The 19679-nt window shown below is 43.5% G+C and overlaps 1 protein-coding gene across 5 annotated transcripts in view; it reads left to right on the forward strand.

The window, feature by feature from the left end:
* SRGAP3 (SLIT-ROBO Rho GTPase activating protein 3) overlaps positions 1–19679 on the forward strand; it is a 238718-nt gene that overhangs the window by 203131 nt on the left and 15908 nt on the right. For all 5 annotated transcript variants that reach the window (XM_054595576.1, XM_054595577.1, XM_054595573.1 and 2 more), the window contains 4 exons: positions 1778–1912; positions 4660–4765; positions 4966–5193; positions 8091–8170. In XM_054595576.1, the coding sequence (XP_054451551.1) occupies positions 1778–1912; positions 4660–4765; positions 4966–5193; positions 8091–8170 (549 nt within the window). The remainder of the gene's footprint in view (positions 1–1777; positions 1913–4659; positions 4766–4965; positions 5194–8090; positions 8171–19679) is intronic.

Consider the following 19679-nt stretch of genomic DNA (forward strand, 5'->3'; position numbering starts at 1 on the left):
CCTCTAGTAAAGTATGAACACTGCTTTCTCTCAACTTCCCTGGCTTTTAGCTCTAATTCTTCTCCTGGAGGAAGCCATCATTCACACAAATTATCCTGCTCATCTTGAGCTCTGAAATTCCCTTCATTTCTGGAGCCAATATCGATTAGTCTTGCAGAGAGCAAGAGGCCTAAGCTAGGAGGAAGGAAATTTTGGGTGGCTCCTTTTATGGACTGAGTGTCTTCTGGGAGGCAGAGCAAGAGCAAATGGTGTGTGAAGTCAATATATTAATCATGCTGAACAAGGGGAGCTAATATGGAGACACAAATCCATGCACTTTTGCATCATGAAACCACAAAAGTAATGTGTGGTAATAATAAGGAAACAGCTTAACATAGTGCAGAGGTTTAGAACATTTATGGTACTTCAGAGGGGCCTCAAGGGCTGCCTCTGGGACAGAGAGGTAGACTGAGGGGAGAGGGCTTGGACCTCTCCACCCAGTTCAACTAAGACAGCTTTGTTCTCTATGTTGAAAGAAAAAAAAAAAGGTTGGGATTCTACTGTAAAGGAAGGAGGGAGAGAGGGAGAAAGGAAGGAAGGAAGGAAGGAAGGAAGGAAGGAAGGAAGGAAGGAAGGAAGGAAGGAAGGAAGGAAGGAAAGCAGTTGGACAGAATTGAAAAGGTATAGAAGAAGGACTGTCTCCCAGGCATTATGAGATCTGGGAGCTGCTGGTTCTATTTTTGAATTCGTGAATGTGGGCAAGTTGTTTCACTTGCTGGGGCCTCAGCTTTCTGAGAGAAGGGTGGTGTTGGAACCATGCCTCCTTTTGTGCCGCTCAATGCTGTTGAGCTAAGAGACATCACGCGTGTGAACGTGCTCTATCAGTACAGGCAATGATTTTTTAATGTTTTCTCTCCTCCTTCCCCATGAAAAAGTCTTGTCAGGGAAGCATTCTTTCTCTTTCCTCGGGGATATCTGAGAGACCGACGTATGGAACACCAGTGTCTGGCTGCGACATACGGTCGTTCAGGTCCGGCAGGTGCTCTGCCAAGAGGGCAGTGGGAGGTGACTTGGGCTCATGCTCTGTGTGCCGCAGCCCTAGTTCAGGAAGGCAGGGGCTGTTTGTAATTTGTACTACAGCATGTTGGGGCTCACTGAGGCCCTGGCAGTGACACACATTGTCTTCCTATAGAGGCAGGGGAAAGGGAGCTAAGTATGAATTTCCAGTTGTGCTCTTCACTCCTTGCCAGTCTCAGGGTGCTCTGAGCTGTTCTGGGAGGAGACAGAGCCCATTGTACAGACTTCTCTCAGCGCCTTCCCTGCTTCCTCTCATCTCCCCTACGAAAGCTTCCCTCATGGTGAACTAGCTCAGCAGCCCCAATTAAATTGCAAAATGCTGCTCTCTTGAGAGATCATTTGCCTGTCCTACTGGCAAAAATTTAAAAGGGTAACAGCATTCCTTGGGCAGAGCTGAGGAAAAGAAGCCTTTTCCTGTGTTGCCGGTAGCTGTATAAACTGTGCAGCCCCAATGGGGAGAAAGCAGATACGGCAAAGATGAGTGTATACTAATGAGTGTAAGTGAAGAGTGATGGGTCGTTATTATTTTGTTTTTACAATATCACTATCAATTTGAACATTTGCAAAATCAGTTGCAGGGGGAACTCTAAACTTGCCATGTTGAGGAGGTTGTCCCATCTGCCTCTCCTCTAATTCAGGCCGGCCTAGCCCATCTCTTCTGCCACCTGCACGTTCCCTGCCTCCTTACCAACCTGAATCATTACCCCTTGTTTCCTAACAGGTGAAGACCCCCTTGTGGATGATCAAAATGAAAGAGATATCAATTCAGTCGCTGGTGTTTTAAAACTGTATTTCCGAGGACTGGAAAACCCACTCTTTCCTAAGGAAAGGTTTCAAGATTTGATATCTACTATTAGTAAGTATTTCCCAGGCAGAATGATCATTTTCTCGGCAAATCTTTATTGAAGTTGCACTATGGGCCCATCACTGTGCTAGGCACATAGAAGGGACACTGTGAAAGAAGCAGTATGGCCCTTGTTCTCACAGAACTAAAAACCTAGTGGTGAAAATAAAAAGATGGTTAGTAATATAAAAGCTATTGGGCATGGTACACCCCTGGGTATGGAAGCTCAGAAGAGAAGAATAGAGGAAGACTTAGTTTCTCAGATCATAGCTGAGAGTGATGTGAGCAGAGTCTTCAGGACGGGTGGACACAGAGAACCTGGCAAGGGTTGGGGACACGCAGACCAATGGGCCAGGAGGAGGGTGTCCCATCCAGAACATGGTGCAAGAGGTTGGAAGGGTAACATGGAGCAAGAGAGGGAAGACCTTGAATGCCTTGCAAGGATTCCAGAGATTTTCCCCTTGGGTAATGGGGAGACTTAGAGGTCAGCAACATGAAAAACAAGGAAAATCATGAAAATAAGTTGACTAGGGGCTTCCTCTGGCCATCAGAGTCCTCCTTGGCTGGTATGTCTATGGATGAAGTCAGGAACCCAGTCCAGGGGGTTGAAGTAAAGGTGCCTTGACTGTAAGATGCCAAAATCCAAGGAGACCTTTTGTAAATATTTTAAAATTAACTTTTAATTTAGGCTATGAAAATTTTAGTATTTTGGGATAAACTGTTTAATATGATTGACAGAAAGTTATCCCACGCCCTGTTTCACTAGGGACACTCCCTACAATGCTCTGAGAGAGATTTTCAGCCAAGAAAGTGCCCCTGAGGTGGTGGCAGCCTTGGGGGGGGGGGCACTTAACCCCCTGCTGTGCCTTGTGTGAAAGACCCTTTCTCCACCTTTCTGCCCTCTACCCTGCTTCCTGCTCATCTTTCCAGACCCGCTTCAAGCTCCAGATCACCCCTGAGAAATTCCAGGCCACAAAGGTCCAACCTTGTCCGAGTCCCGAGTCACCTGCTCAGCCAATGTTTCCAGAAGCCCCAATAGTCCAGTTCCTGAGCAGGGTCCTCAGCAAACAAGGTCGTTGACCTCTGGTACAAGGCATCACATTGAATAAGTTGAATCACACTGTGAGAAAGAACATCCCTTCTCAGTTCCTTCCCAAATCCTGTGATTATTTACATCAAGGAAAAAACCTCATGGTCAGTGTCCCTTCTCCCTTCTACATGGAGAGATTGAAATTCAGCCTCAGGACCTTTGCTTATAGAACAATGTCTACCTACAATTTAGTAACATTGTTTTGCTTACATTGTATCTTTTTTATATTACCTTCTAATTATGGCAAGTGATCCTCATTTCTCATTTACAGAGTGAGGTCAAGTTTCCTTTTTAAATAAATGTTTTTAATTTAAAAAATTAATAAATAACAGTGAAGGTGGTACTAGGGCATGGTGGCTGAAGCTGAGGACGTGGAGGGGCAGTAGAATCAATAAAGGTGCGAGAGCTTAACTCTGTGGGAAGGGCTCCAGTGAGGCTCCCTGGAGCCAGGCCTTGAAGGTAAGCTGGAGTGTGCCCAACAGACAAGAGAGATCAACAGCATGTGCAAAGGCCCAGGAGCAGCCAAGTCCTTTGTGAGAGGGAGATGGTGGATAGAGCGGCCTAGCACAGAGTTCCTCCATGGGCCACTATTGGCATTTTGGGTAGGAGCAGTTCCAGCACCTTGCCCCCTGGATCCTAAATGCCAGTAGCATCCTCCAGTTACTGTGGCAACCTCAAAGAATGCTTCATACAAGTATATTTGTAAATGTCCCTAGAGGTGCACTAGTACTTCATTGAGAAGCATGGCTCTAAGTCATCTTTAGATACTATGGGAAGGGGCAGTGACTAGGAGAAAGGCATGCAAGTTTGGTTGAAGCCCCATCACGAAGGGCCTTGGATGCAGAGGAAGAGTAGGAAAAGTAGTGTTTTAGAAGAAACATACTGACAGAATGTGGGGGCTGGAAGGAGGAGCCATGCTATAAAAAATGTGTTTTCTGAAAAAGAAATTGATGTGAATTTGTGCATCAGCCCACCATCAGCACTGCAAATAAACATCAGAGCTTTGGCAGCTCATTCTTCTTAGCCACAAGACAAAACACACATAGCACTTTGCTCTCCTTATCAAGCCCAATTGGCTGCTCCCACCCTTGGCTGGACTGATTCGGCACTCTTTTCCTGCGCACTTACTATGTGTCAGCCTATGCTGTAGCTGGTGTTTATACAGATTTTAATGAAACATAAGTTTCAGATGACAGAAACTCAACTTATACTGACTTAATCCATAAAAAGGAATGTATTGGCTCAAATTCCTGAAATTTTAGGCCCCTCCTGGACACAGCCTTCACATCGCATCAGCAGGAATCTGTCTCCTCTCTCTCTATGTTGTTATCACTTTCAGGCAAGATCTTCTCCCTTGGGATTCCCAGCTGCTTCACACTTTCCTCTATCCAGTTTCAAGAGGGTGCCTCTCTCTAGCTTTCTTTGGCCCCAAGTCCCAAGGATCAACGGTGATCACTTCTGATTAGGCCATGTTCCCCTCCCTGGACCTATCCAGTGGCATATGATACTTTCATTGGCCAAGCCAAGGTCCCATTTCAGTGTCCAGGACTGAATACAACTGGCTGTCCTGAATCATGTGGCCTGATCTAGTAGGAGGTGGGACTCACAAATGTTGTCTATTTGCCTCTCTGAGGATGATAGGCAACCTGAAAGCCCCTTTATGTTACAGAACTGGAGAGCCCAGCTGAGAGGGTGCACCAGATCCAACAAATCCTCATCACCCTTCCCCGCGTGGTCATCGTGGTCATGAGATATCTCTTCGCTTTCCTCAACCAGTGAGTTGTCCAGCCGGGGGGGTGGGACCCTCTTTGACTCGCCCTGACCTCTTTTGGGAGGGGGTCCTGAGGCTTTTGCAGGTGCAGCAGTTCTTATAACATGGAATCCTCTCAGATTTGAGTGGAGCCCCAAGAGAAAGAAACCACAGGGGGAGGCTTTGCCTTTCCCAGGTGACTTGTGGGTGCCTCCTCTCTTGTAGCCTCTCGCAGTATAGTGATGAGAACATGATGGATCCCTACAACCTGGCCATCTGCTTCGGGCCCACCCTCATGCACATTCCTGATGGGCAGGACCCTGTGTCCTGCCAGGCACACGTCAACGAAGTCATCAAAACCATCATCATCCATCATGAAGCCATCTTCCCCAGCCCCCGGGAGCTAGAGGGACCTGTGTATGAAAAATGCATGGCTGGAGGGGAAGAATATTGGTAAGATTCCATTCCTCTTAATATTATTATTACCATCATTGTTGTTGTTGTTGCTGTTGAACAGGAACAGTAAGAAACCCTTTAATTTTCTTACTGCTTTATAGTCTGTACTCCCATACACATTTTCTCATTTGAGCTTCACAGCAACCTGCCATGAGATAGATGCATCAGTCAAGATTGTGTCGATTTATAAGGGACAGAAATGTAGCTCACATTGGCTTAAGCAGAATGAGAATACTTTAAAAGTCTGGAGCATAGCTTCAGGTATAGCTGGATCCAGGGACTCACTATTATCATTAGGACTCAGCCCTACAATCCCCAGCCTGTGCTCTGCTTTCTTTCATGTTGGCTTCATCCTCAGGCAGCCTCTTTCTTGGAGGTTTCAAGAAGGCATCTGGTAACTCCAGATTTAGAGCCCATTCTTTCAGCATCCCCAGGGGAAAAAAGAGCTTCTCCTTTCAAGTGTTCCAACACTAGCTCAAGAATGATGTCTCCCTGCCGAGGCTTGAGTCAGGGGAACTAATCACATTGGTTAGCAGAGGTAATGCTGTCATTGGCCAGGTGAGTTGTAAGCCCATCTCAGGCAGCAGGGAAGTAGATAATCCCTATTTCAAACACAGGAACTGAGAGTGACATATCCTATCATTGTCCCCTTCCACCCAGAGTTCTCATTTCCAAAGTGAATTCACTGTCTGTGAGAGCTCCACCCTAGGTCAACAGCCACTAGTTGGGCACCTACACTGAATCTGGAGAGAAATAAATCAGAATCTTATCAAAATCAGGGCTGACTGCCTTCCCCAGGCTAAGACCTTGAATGTGGTAAGATTAGAATTTTTTTTTCAATGTGGAAAAGGCAGATTCAGAACACCAACTGGCAGAGACCAACCAGTCAAAGGGTTTGCATTCTTTCTTTGTCCTCAACCCAGGACAATACACAGCTATAAATTTAGGCACTACCTGCGTTGCTTTGAACCTGATGCCTACAGGAGAGTCTGTCTTTTTATTGTCAAAGCATTCCTGGATTCTTGAATTGCTTTAGTTTTCTGGGCATATTTGGGGAACTGCTTCAGATAAGATCCGTGTTCCAGCCCCTGTTTCCCTGCACAGAAAGACCAGACCCTGGTGTTATCTAATCACAACTCTTTAATCTCGTTTGAGGCACTAGGAGCAAGTCTATCCCTGTTCTGTAATAGAAACATTAAACAGCCAGCAAGCAGATTTTCTGGACAAAGAGAAGCATTTCAAGTTTTTGTAATCATTACCAGTTCTCTGTTCTTGTTGCCATATATATATAAAATTAGCATTCTGGGTAGGGTCCTACAGATCTTAGTGTATTTATCAAAGAACAATATACAATCACCACACTTTTTGAATTGCATTTACATCCCATAAGAAAGGAAAACTATTAATTACATGGTAATTTTAAAGACATTTTCAAAAGCCCAAAAGTGAGATTTGGCTGAGGATCTCATCACAATGGACATCATTCATTGATTCAACAAATGGTTATGAGCATCTGTCCTGGCTCAGGCACTGGGCTGGGGGGTGGGGGGAAGGGATGCACCTGAAACAGAATTAACCCCTGATGCAAGTAGCTCTGGTGGAGAAGGGCATAGGCAATTCCAGAAGTGGGATCCCCTGAGCCAATGTAGGGAGGTCAGGAAAGGCTCCCTGAAGGAAATAATGACTTAACTGAGACCTACAGAATGAACTGGAGTCAGCCAGGTGGAGTGGGCAACGAATTTTCTAAACAATGAAAAGCAGTTCTGCGTATCCAGTGTTTCATATGACGAGGGAGTGGTGAGGGGGGAAGCTCTGCTGGCCAGCAGGGGCCAAATGGTGAGAAGTCTTAAGCCATGTGCAGAACCTGGACCTTACCCAGGAGGCAATAGAATAAAATCTATATTCCTTTAAATGGTGTTACAAATATCACTTCTTATAAAATCTATAATAAAATCTATATTCCTTTAAATGATGTTACAAATATCACTTCCTCCAAGAAGCCTTCCCTGACCATTCTGCGTAGGTCTCCTCTGCTGTTCTTGTCTCTGCTCATTTGTTCCTACATAATACATTTCTACTTGCAGCAGTTGTTTTTTCCCCCCCGGCCCATGACAGCAGATCCGTGTCCACCTGACCCATCAGTGCATCCCTCCTACCTAGCGCAGTGTCAGGGATATATTAGGATTCGATCAATGGCTCAGTAAAAAAAAAAAAAAAATCGACTGACTGACTATGTGAATGAACCCTAGCCTCGAGTTTATAATCTCTTGAGAGGGTAGCAGCTGGTAAAATTATCCCAGTGCATTTGTGACTAAATTTGACAGGCCTCTATTCACCCTACCACCCTGCCCAGCATGGTTGCCTTCCTGCTGGCACCACCTGGACTGATCTGGGCTTTTGCACACAGCATCCTGAGGCAGCTCTGAGGAACCCTGCTCCTTGTGAGCATCAGTCCACCTCGCTGGATGTGTCACCTCCTGTATAAGGCAGGGAGCTGGGCTAAACGAATGACCCACAGTACTTCCAAACTTCCTTTCTTTTCTGCACTGTGGTTTTCTAAGGATAAGAGCCAGGGTTTTACCACTGCCCTCTGGATCTTACAGAACACCTTGGCATTGGCAACCTTTACCAAGAAGACAGCCTAGCAAATTCCAGGGCTGGAGTTCCTCTGGGGAAGGTTATGCAGGGAAGCCTCCCCGTGAGGGAGCCGGAAGTGGTTTTCTCTTAAGAAGGAAAATCTATGGATGGTCACAGGGAAAAGATGGGATCAAGTGGGACTGGGCCTGATCTGGGTCAGGGCCCACAGGGGGACTGGGCTACTGCCCGAGGGAGGCCAGGGGCAGTGTGAGGGTACAGAGCCCCCCAATGCGTTCCCTTCCCGTATCTCCTTGCAGTGACAGCCCGCACAGCGAGCCAGGGACCATTGATGAAGTTGACCATGACAATGGCACTGAACCTCACACCAGTGATGAAGGTGAGTGAGGGGGAATCTGGGGCCAAGGAACCCCCCTGGGGCCTCTCATGCACTCATGACTGTTCAGTGCTGGGATGGACTGCATAACCCCCTCCAGCTTTGTAAGTCAGCACAGCATCCTCCAAAGTAGATGGGGACCCAGAGAGACCTCAGAGGCGTGTGCACTCCCCTTTACCACAGCCCCATCCCTTTCTGTGTCCTTGCTGGTCCAAGTACAAACCCTAAGTGACAAGAGTTTCCTACGTAGGAAGCATGCTGTGTCCCTCTATCCTCCCCCCACCAGGGATCTGTCCTGTGCCCAGCCTGTGCTGGGACTTGGGGTATATGCATGAACTAGACACCAGTCATTGGGGACCTCCAGTCTTGTTACCTGAGGGTGGGGGCAGCTCCCTATGATCAGAATGATAATGCCAGACAGCAGATGTGCCCCGGTGTGGTGATGCCAATATAGGAAGCCTAACAGGGATGAGCGAGGGAAGAGGAGGGAGAGAGGGGAAAGGCCAGCCCGGGCTCTGAGGGACGCATTGGGCCCTTCCACCCGGCCTGGACTAGCCAGGTTAGTCTCGAGGGAACCTCAACTGTGCAGATAAGCAGTCTGGACAATATGGACCCAGGGCCCACATATCCATTAGGCAGAGTAAGCACAGTGCCCAGGACCTATGATACTTTAAAATGTTTTAATTTCTTTTAAAGTAAGGAGAAAAAAAATGACTATGACCCATCCAGGGTTATAGTCATCTTTATACCAATACAGTTGTAAAATATAATTTTTAACTTTTTTTTAATGGAGGAAGAAACCCACGCCAGCAGAAGTGCAGAGGGTCTGTGAAAGTCACAGCGCAGCCCAGCAGAGTTAAGCGCAGCCCTCCTTTCTCTCTGTGATGGTTTCACTCTTTGAAAATCATTATGTAGCAGTTCTCTTAGTAACCTTTGTGCTTCTCTTGTGGGACAGTCCCTGGCCCTGTTGGCCACCATATATGTCAGGAGAGCTGGGTGTGTACTCAGGTGTGGTTTCTGGGAGCTGGTGAAAGAAGCAAGACTGATAGGTGGGTTTTCACATTCTGGTAGAACGGCTTCAATTGCTAATGACAGAACCTCCAACTCAAACTGACTTAAGCTTAAAAGAGACTCAGTTTATATGCCTGAAACTTTCAGGGTAGGTGTGATTTCAGGCACAGCTAGACCCAGGAGCTGAGTGGATCTTATCAGGGATTTGCCTCCATCTTCCAATTCTACTTCCTTTTGTGATGGCTTCATTCTCAAGTAGGGTCTCCCTGTGTGATGGTCTCTGGCAGCTTCAGACTTTCATCATCCTTTTATACAAAGTCCCAGTAGAAAGAGCTCCCTTTTTATAATGGTTCCAAGACAGCCCCTGGGGCGGAGTCTCACTGGACTGCCTTGAGTCACACTCCAAGGCAAGAACCAATCACTGTGGCCAGAGAGGGAGGCATTGGGTCAGGCCTGGGTCACGGGTGCAGAAAAGCAAACCTAGGTATAGCGTTGAGCTCTGCCAGCATGCTCAGAGGCTAGGGTCATCCTCAGCTGAGAAAAGTGTCGTGCGGAGCCTTTGCTTGGAGATGCAAAGGCCACCCACTTCTGCTTGTTTGCCGTGATTTGCTTTTCTTTCCTTCTTTCCCTCTCTTTCTCTAGCATCTGCAGCTCCCACTCCCCCTCTACCACTGTTAGCACCCCCACTGCCTTCTTGTTCTCACCTTGTGCCACTGACTTTATTTCTGTGTGTGTGTGTGTCTCCCTCTTGCTCCAGCTCTTGCTCTCAGCCTCTCTTCTTCCACTGGGGGAAAACACCTCTTGTCCAATAAGATAGACTCATTTTTTTCAGAAACGAGACGTGTCAGGACTGCTGCTGTGGAGGCAGCTGTGTCCACAGGAGGGCAGGTCAGGTGCCCTCTGAGGACCCTTGCAGACCACCTTCCTGGGGGCTGAGGGTGCTGTCAGTCACCCCACACCTGTTGAGTTTCCCCAAGCTCCTCAGCCCCGGGGTGGAGGGCTGCTGTGGGCCCCAGGACTGAGGAGGACGAGGGCCAGAGAGAATGAGTCTTGCTCTGTGAGGAAAGAAGCAGCCACAGGAGGCTTAACCATTTAGCCATTGCAGGCTAAATGAACAAGACAGCCAGATAAAGGAACCACTAAAATCTGTAACAGAAACATGCCCATATAGTTAAATATGTCAATTTTCAGTTATAATTTCATCATCGTTCTCTTACTAATACTTTCCCTGTATTCTCCAAACTGCCTTTGATTCCTTGCCCATCGTCTACATCTAGAAAGCCATTAAGCCATTAGTTCTTTAGGAAGTTCATTAGAAACCACATTTTGTTTCTGTTGAAATGTTTGCCTCTGAGAAGAGGTCCGTGGTTCATCAGATAGTTCTAGGCATCTATTTCACATTGGCGTAAGATTTTTGTTTGCAGTTCCCAGTATTTTCTTTAATAAAAAATTTCAAATACTTAGAAAAGTTGAAGGATTTTATACAGTGAACAATCATATATCTACCACCTAGTTTCTCCAGTTGTTAACATTTTGTTTTATTTACTTGCTCACGTATTTATCCATCTCTCAATTCAGCTTACGTTTAGCACATCTCAAAGCAGGTTGTAATCATCAGTGCACATCATGCGCAAACAGTTCAGCATGCCGATCATTGACTAGGGGTCAATGTTGTTTGTGGTTTGTTTTTTGTTTTTTTTTTTTTTTGAAGTAAAATTACATACATAGAAATGTACAGATCTTAATAGTATCATTCCATGGGTTTTTATAAATGCAAAAACTAGTGCAACTCAAACCCCTATCAAGATAGGGAACATTTCCAACACCCCAGAAAGTTCCTTCATGCCCCTTCCCAGTCAGTCCCCGCCCCCAAAAAGCAACCACAGGCATGGTTTACTTTTTTCACCATAGATAGCTTGCCTGTTCTAGAACTCTATATAAATGGAACTACATGGACTAGGGTTCTTCGGCTCTGTTGTTTTTTGCTCGGCGTAATGTTTAGAGATTTATGCATGTTGGGTATATTAGGTAAGGTTTTGATGGTATTAAAACAGTAGTACAGTCGGTTTATATGTGAACACCCAATCCTGCCTGAACCATGGACACTCTGCCCTGTGAGAAATAAAGAACGATAGAAAATGAAAACAGTGGCCACTTTATTACTGCCTTGGCTATTGTTCCTCACCCCTAGCGCAGAGGTGGTTAACTGGCCTGCACCACATGGCTTAGGCCTGATACCTAAGGAGGACTCTCCCTTCCTCTTGCTTGAACCATTTTATTGTGATATAATTCACATATTGTACAATTCACCCTCTTGATGTGTACAGTTCAATGGTTTTCAGAATATTCACGTATATGTACAACCTTCACCACATTTTTTAATGTTTTAATCACCATAAAAAGAAACTCTGTGCCCTTAACTATCATCCCTTACCTCCTATCCCTCTCTCCCATTTCTCCCAGCCCTAAGCAATCACTAATCTACTTTCTGTCTCTATGTATTTGTCTATTCTGGGCATTTTACATAAATGGAATCATGCAATGTGTGGCTTCTGTGTCTGGCTTCTTCACTTAGCATAATGTTTTCAAGTTTCATCCCTATTGTAGCATATATCTGGAACTTTTTTCTTTTTATGGCTGAATAATATCCCATTGTATGGATAGACTATATTTTGTTTATCCATTTGACAGATGATGGGCATTTGGGTTGTTTTCGCTTTTTGGTTATTATGAGTAATGTTAGTATAAACATTTGTATGCAACTCTGTACAGGCATGTTTTCATTTCTCTTGGGTATACCTATGAGGGAATTGATGGGTCGTATAGCGGCTCTGTGTTTAATCACTTAAGGAACTACCAGACTGCTTTCCAAATCCTAGTGGGTATGAAGAGGTATCTCATTGAGGTTTTGAGTTGAATTTCTCTGATGACTCATGATGCTAAGCATCTTTTTATGCGTTTATTGGTGATTTGTATATTTTCTTTGGAGAAATGTTTCTTCAGATCCTTTTTCCATTTTTAAGTTTGGCTGTTTTTATTAATGGGTTATAAGAGCTCTATATATAATCTAAATATAAGTCCTTTAGCAGATACATGATTTGCAAACATATTCTGTGGGTTGCGTTTTCATTTTCTTAATGGTGTCCTTTGAAGCATAAAAGCATTTTAATTTTTATGAAGTCTAATTCATTCACTTTTTCTTTTGTTGCTCATGCTTTTTGTGTTATATCTAAGAATCATTTGCCAAAACCAAGTTTATGAGATTTTCCCTATGTTGTAATCTAAGAGTTTTATAGTTTGAGTTCTTATGTTCAGGTAATCCATTTTGATTCATTTTGAGTTAATGTTTGTATATGGTGTAAGGTACGAGTCCAGCTTCTCTTTGTGTGTGGCTATCAAGTTATCCCAGCACCATTAGTTGAAAAACTTAATTCTTTCCCTCATTGAATGGCCTTGGCCTTCTTGTAAAAAAATCAGTTCACTATAGATATAGGGGTTTACTTTTGGATTTGCAATTCTATTTCACTGGCTTATTTGAGTGGGGAGCCAAAAAAACCCAGAATAATCTTCTGAAGGGCAGACCCCTAGTAGTATAGGCTTCCCTTGCTACGTGAGTGTTTTAGAAACGCATCTGTTTTTTTTTTTTAACTACATTTTATTGATTGTGCTATTACAGTTGTCCTAATTTTTCCCTCTTTGCCTGCCTCCTCCCAGTACCCCTCTTCCCTCCAGCAGTGTCCCCTCTTAGTTCATGTCTGTGGGTTGTGCATATAAATTCTTTGTCTTCTCCATTTCCTATACTTTTCTTAACATCCCCATGTCTATTTTGTACCTACCAATTATGCTTCTTAACCCCTGTACCTTTTTCCCAATTCTCCCCCTTCCCCACTGATAAACCTCCAAATGATCTCTATATCTATGATTTTGTTCCCATTCTACTTTGTTGCTTAGTTTTTGTTTTTGTTTTTTAGATTCAGTTGTTGATAGCTGTGAGTTTGTTGTCATCTTAATGTTCATAGTTTTGATCTTCTTTTTCTTAAGTAAGTCCCTTTAACATTTCATATAATAAAGGCTTGGTGATGGTGACCTTCCTTAGCTTTGCCTTGTCTCGGAAGCACTTTATCTGCCCTTCCATTCTAAATGATAGCTCTGCTGGATAGAGTAATCTTGGTTGTAAGTCCTTGCTTTTCATCACTTTGACTACTTCTTGCCTGCAAAGTTTCTTTTGAAAAATCAGCTGAATAGTCTTATGGGAATTCCTTTGTAGATAACTTCCTGCTTTCCTCTTGCTGCTTTTAAGGTTCTCTCTTTATATTTAACCTCTGGCATTTTAATTATGATGTGTGTTGGTATGGTCCTCTTTGGATCCAACTTGTTGGGGATTCTCTGTGCCTCCTGGACTTGTTTGTCTGTTTCCTTTGCCAAATTAGGGAAGTTCTCCATTATTTTTTCAAATAAGTTTTCAATTTCTTGCTCTTCCTCTTCTCCTTCTGCCATCCTTATGATTCGGATGTTGGCACTTTGGGAGATGTCCCAGAGTGTTCTTATTCTTTCCTCGTTTTTTTTTTTTTAATTCCTGTTTTTCATTCTGCTATAGTTGGTTGTTTATTTCTTCTTTGTCTTCCAAATCATTGATTTGAATCCCAGCTTCATTCCCTTCACTGTTGGTTCCCTGTGGATTTTTCTTTTTTTTTTTTAATTTAATGTAGCCTTCATTTCTTCCATTATATTTTTTGCCATATTCAGTGTGTTCTCTAAGTAGCCTTATCACCATTGTTTTGAACTCTGCATCTGATAGGTTAGCTATCTCAATTTTGCTTAGTTATTTTTTTCTAAGAACTGAGGTTTTGTTCTGTTCTTTCATTCTGTTCTTTCATTTGGGCCATATTTCTTTGTCTCCTTGTTTTGGCAGCCTCCCTGTATTTGTTTCTGTGTATTAGGTAGAGCTGCTTTGACTCCCTGTCTTAGTGTACCTGTTAAGTTGCATGGGGGCAGAGCATTAGATATTCACCAGGGCAGGGCAACCCTCTTCACCGCTTTGTGACTCTTTATGTCGGGGAGAGGTTGGAGAGGGAACAATTCCACTGAGGCTTGCTCTGCACTTGCCCTGTTTCCAGTCACTCCACCCCCTTCCTGTATGCGACTAGTGGCCCTCTAGCTGCTGCCCTGGTTGTGGTTCCCAGAGTGGGTGGGTTTGCATTTGTTCTGGAACTGGGTGGGCCCTTTAAACAAACTTTCCTGAGAGATTGGCAGTTTCTTCTGCCACCCTAATCCCCACTGGTTTTTCCAGCCAAAAGTTGTGAGGCTTTATTTTCCTAGCTCTGGAACACTGGGCTGTGTGGTCTGGTCTGGGGCTGAGATTGCACACTCCGAAGGTATCTCTCCTGATATTATCCACCACACATGAATGTGGGACTGCCCCTTCTGCTGGCTGCCTCACTGCCACCATGTTGCCGCCACCATACCACACCCTGTCCACCTTGGCTTCCCATCTCCACCTCCCTTACCCACCTGGATGAATATGGCTTCTTTAAATCCTTGATTGTTGGACTTCCACACAGTTTAATTTTCGGGCAGTTCTGGGTGTTTCTTGTTTTGAGATCAGTTGTGATCCTTCTTTTGGCTGTGCTGTGCAAGGGGGCAAAATGTGTCTACCTATGCCTCCATCTTGACCAAAAGTCTAGGAACCCATCTGTATAGATATACCAGCTGGTATTGTTGTGAGAGGCTATGTTCAGCTTCCATGGATTTTTTTAAAGACTTTCAACATGTTTACCCATTTCACGATGGGTGATTTACAAGTGAACCTGCCCACACAGCACTGAGTGTTCAGCAATTTTTGACCAAAAATGGCCTGCCCATTGTCCCACCCTCCCTATTCACCCAGTCTCTCCCAGAGCAACATTTTTTTGTTTCCCTGGATGAAAAAGTCCTCAAAGGGAAACATTTTGCCAATGTGGAAGAAGTGAAACAAAATGGCAGAAGCACTAATAGGCATCAAACTGTTTTGAGCAGTGGAAAAAATGTCTCAGTCAGTGTATTGCATCAAATGAAGAGTACTTAGAAGGTAGCTGAAGTTTAAACAAGTAATAAAAAATACACAATTTTTTATAAATAAGTTCTGGGTTGTTTTGGGGTCCATCCCCCATCAGTATATTTCTCCTTGAGACAGTACTGGACTGTCCTGATTACTGTTGCTTTTTAGTAAGTTTTGAAATCAGGATATGTGAGTCCTCCAACTTTGTTTTAATTTTTCAAGAGTTTTGGGCTAGTTTGGGTTCCCTGCATATGAATTTTGGAATCAGTTGTCAATTTCTATGAAGAAGTTGACTTGGATTCTGATAGGGATTGCATCTGATTCTGTAAATTAATTTGGGAATATTGCCAACTAACAGTGTTAGGGCTTGCAATCCATGAATATGGGATATTTTTCCAATTACTTAGATCTTTAATTTCTTACAACAATGATTTGTAGTTTTCAGTTTTCAGTACTTGTTAAATTTATTTCTCAGTATTTTATTTTTTTTGTTGCAAATTGTTCATTACAAGTCTATATAAATACAATTGCTTTTAATATATTGCTCTTGTATCCTGCAGCTGTGTTGAACTTATTCATTCATTCAAATAGTTTATAGTGAATTCCTTGGATATTCTGTGAATAAACAGAATTGCATCTATGCAGTTCTGAGCATCTATACATCTATGAATAAACAGTTTTACTTCTTCCTTTCCAATCTGAATGCCTTTTATTTATTTTCCTTGCCTAATTGCCCTTGCTAGAACCTCCAGTACAGTGTTGTTTAAAGTAATGAGGATGGATATCTTCGTCTCATTCCTGATCTCAGAGGGATGGCATCCTGTACTTCACCATAAAGTATAATGTTAGGTGTGGGTTTTTCATAGATGCCATTTATGGGATTGAAGTTCTCTTCTGTTCCTAGTTTGTTGAGTGCTTTTATCATACCAAATTTGTCAAATGCTTTTTCTTCGTCTATTGAGATGATCATGTAATTTTTGTTTATTTTATTAATTGATACATTGGTTTTTTATGTTAAGTGAATTTTGCATTCCTAGGATAAATTTTACTTGGGTGTGGAACATAATTTGTTTTATATGTTGCTGGATTCAAATTTGCTAGTATTTGTTGAGGATTTTTTTTTTTTGCATCCATATTCATGAGATACTGGATCTCTAATTTCCTTTTTTTGTGATGTCTTTGTCAGATTTTGGTGTCCAGGTAATAATACCTTCATAAAATGAGATGGGAAGTGTTCCCTTCTCTTCTATTTCTTGGAAGAGTTTGTGAAGAATTGTTATTAATTTTTCTTTAAATGTTTTGTAGAATTCATCAGTGAAGCCATCTGGGCCTAGGCATTTCTTTGTGGGAGAGTAGTTTTTTGATTACTAATTAAATGTCTTCACTTGTTATAGATCTATTTAGATGTTTTTATTTCTTCCTGAGTTAGTTTAGTAGCTTGTGTCTTTGTAGGAGTTTGTCTATTTGATCTAGGTTATTTACTAGTATACTCATAAAAATATTCATAGTATTACTTTATAATCCTCTTTATTTCTGTAAAGTTGGTAGTAGTGTCCCTTTTCATTTCTGATTCTAATAATTTGAGTCTTCTTTTTTCTTGGTTCGTGCAGCTAAAGGCTTGTCATTTTTATTGATTTTTTTTTTTTTTTTCAAAGAACCAGCTTTGGGTTTCTTTTATTTTTTCTGTAATTTTTGTATTCTCTATTTCTTTAACTTCTACCCTAACCTTTATTATTTCCTTCCTTGTTTTCCTAAAGTGTGACTCCAGCCAGGCCCCGATTAGAATAGTCCTCAACCTCAAGGGCTGGCCTCTTCATCTCTTCACTCACTGGCATAACTGCCCCCTCAGTCAGCAGGAGTCAAATTGAATATCAAACATACAGCATGTGTAGATGTATATTCATGTTTACATTGTATTGATGTAAAGGCCCAGGGCAGGAATCCGCTTAGCATGTTTTAAAAACACCCGGAAGGCTTTATTAATGATGTCTGGGGCCTACGCTTAGTTATCAGCTCATCCCTCCCTTATTTGTGTGACTTGACCCTTATGTGACACATCATTGCTCCTCAGCCTTAGTTTCCTCATCTGTAAAATGAGAACAGTGCTGCATATATTGCTGTAAGGATTAAATGTGATAATGTAAAGAGAACACTTGGCACATAGTAAAAACTTAATTTGTTAATGCAAGTAACAGGCATCGAGTGCCTACTCATTCCAGGGACTGTTCTAGAAGTGGCGAAATAACAGGAAATAAAATAAAATCCCTGTCCTAACGGAGCTCACATTTTAGTAGGAAAGATTGACAATAAACAGTTTCAAAAACTACATGTGTGTGTGTGCACGTGCATGCACACATGTAAGTTCAGGTTGTGATACGTGCTGTGAAGAATAAAGCAAGAGAAGGTTTTAGAGTAATTTGATAGTTGGTGCTTCTGTAGTTGCGGTTGGTCAGGAAAGGCCTCGCTGAGGCAATGACTTTGCATACAGACCTAAATGAAATTAGAAAATGACACACGATAGTCAAGAAATATTTTTTTAACGTGAATCCATTTAAAGATCTGGTAGAAAAGCATCCCAGGAAGAGGCAGGAACAATTACAAAGGCCCTGTGGCAGGAAAAAATGCAGCCTGTTTCAAAAGCACCAAGACGTCTCTGTGAATGTGTGTGCTATTGTGATTAGTGATAATGTGTACTTGATATCTGCAACTTACTTTAAAATACATTTTTAAAAATTAGATGGGTGGATAGATAGATATGCCATAAAGCTAGTGTAGTGAAATGTTAATAGTAGAATTTAGGTAGTGGGTATATGCATGTTCAGCTTTACTTTGTTGGAAAAATGTCGTAATTTGAAGTTGGAGAAGAAACATCAAGATGGCTAGTGAGACTGGCGCAGACTGACAGGGAGATGAGGCTGCAGAGGTCTCTGGAGCCCAGAGCATGGAGGGCCTCAGGAACTGTGAGAAGACGTTTGCGTTTTGTTCTAAGCACAATGGGAAGCATTTCCAGGGATTGAACAAGAGAGTTTCATGATCTGGTTTGTGATTTTAAAAGATTCCCCTGGCTACTGTGGGTAGAAATGGCTCCCCAAGTAAGAATGAAAGCAAGGAGGCCAGGTGTAGGGACAACAGGGCAATGGAGGTGGTGAGACTGGTCATACTCAGGGGACAGCTTGAAGCGGGTGCTAATGGATTAGATGTGGGATGCTCAAGAGCAACGGCAAGGCTTTGGCTGAGCCAGTAAGCAAGGTGGTTCTATATCCTAACGGGGAAGATGAGGGAATTCAGTTAAGTCTGGGGAGGGGTGTGTGGGAGGGTGGTACAGGGGAGAATCACATATTCTATTTGAGGTATGATAAACCCAAATAATGAATTTCTTAATAACTGGTAGCTATTCTTAGTCTTCCTACCACACGCACTTATATAAGGACATCTGCAAACACAAGTGTTCACTCTCAGCTGTGGCTCAGCCTGCTCCTCCAATTTTCTTCTTTCTCTTAAATTTTCCATTCCTCATTCCTCCTCCGCCTCCCCACCCCTACCCCCGAGCACGAGACTACCCCCAGTGACTGCGGGGGCTCTGGAGATGGGAAAGACAGGAACTAGAAACTGAAGGCGGCCTCTCCACGCTCCTCCAAGCTTGAGCAAACCTCTGCTCAGGTCGGCCTCTTTATCAGTTGAATCAGCTCAGAGGAAGCCGCTGGGGTGACAGTCAAGAGAGCAGCAGCCAGCTGGGTCGAGCTCCCGGTCTTGCAAACCCTCTGGCCTTTTTGTTCTCTGTAGCTAGGCTGGCAGGCAGTGCTAGTAGGTGGCTGGGCGGCAGAGTCCAAGATACAGCAGAAAATGACAGAGGCCTCCCCTCTTTACTGAGAAGGTGACTGAGTCAAAATCTGAGCTATTTAACCCCTTTAGCTGTGTTGTTATTTTGCATCAACTGTGATTTGGATAGCACTTAAGACATTTGTCAGCCAGCTGGGAAAAGCTGACTTAACTGTCTGACGCCTGCTCCCTGCAGAAGGCTGTCCCAGCCACTGAGGACTTTGTGTATCCAAAGATGACTGCATCTCCTGGGGACACAGACACAGTCATCCAGAGCCAGCTGCTTACAGAAAGAGCCCTAGCACACGTGCTGTAGCCCACGTGTATGGTGGGGACCACTGGGGGAGGTGAGCAAAGGGGTTTGCTCCCTCTGCTCTTTGATTTTCCATCCTGCCCTGACCCTTAAAACTTTGTCAGCTCTGGTAACAACAAGTAAGTCTCCCGTGAGTTAACTATATGCCCGAACTGTTGTAAGCACTTCGTGTATAGTGGCTCATTTTATCTCCATAACAACACTGTAAGGTACAGGTACTATTATTATTCATTCCTGTTCTACAGATGGGGAAACTGAGGCTTAGAAAGGAGAACTAAGTTGCCTAGGGGCGCACAGATACAAAGCAGCAAAGCCGGGTGTTCTGACCTTAC

The sequence above is a fragment of the Pteronotus mesoamericanus genome, unplaced genomic scaffold, assembly GCF_021234165.1.
Source record: "Pteronotus mesoamericanus isolate MK-2021 breed Mesoamerican mustached bat unplaced genomic scaffold, CSHL_Meso_final scaffold_54, whole genome shotgun sequence".
NCBI lineage: Eukaryota > Metazoa > Chordata > Mammalia > Chiroptera > Mormoopidae > Pteronotus > Pteronotus mesoamericanus.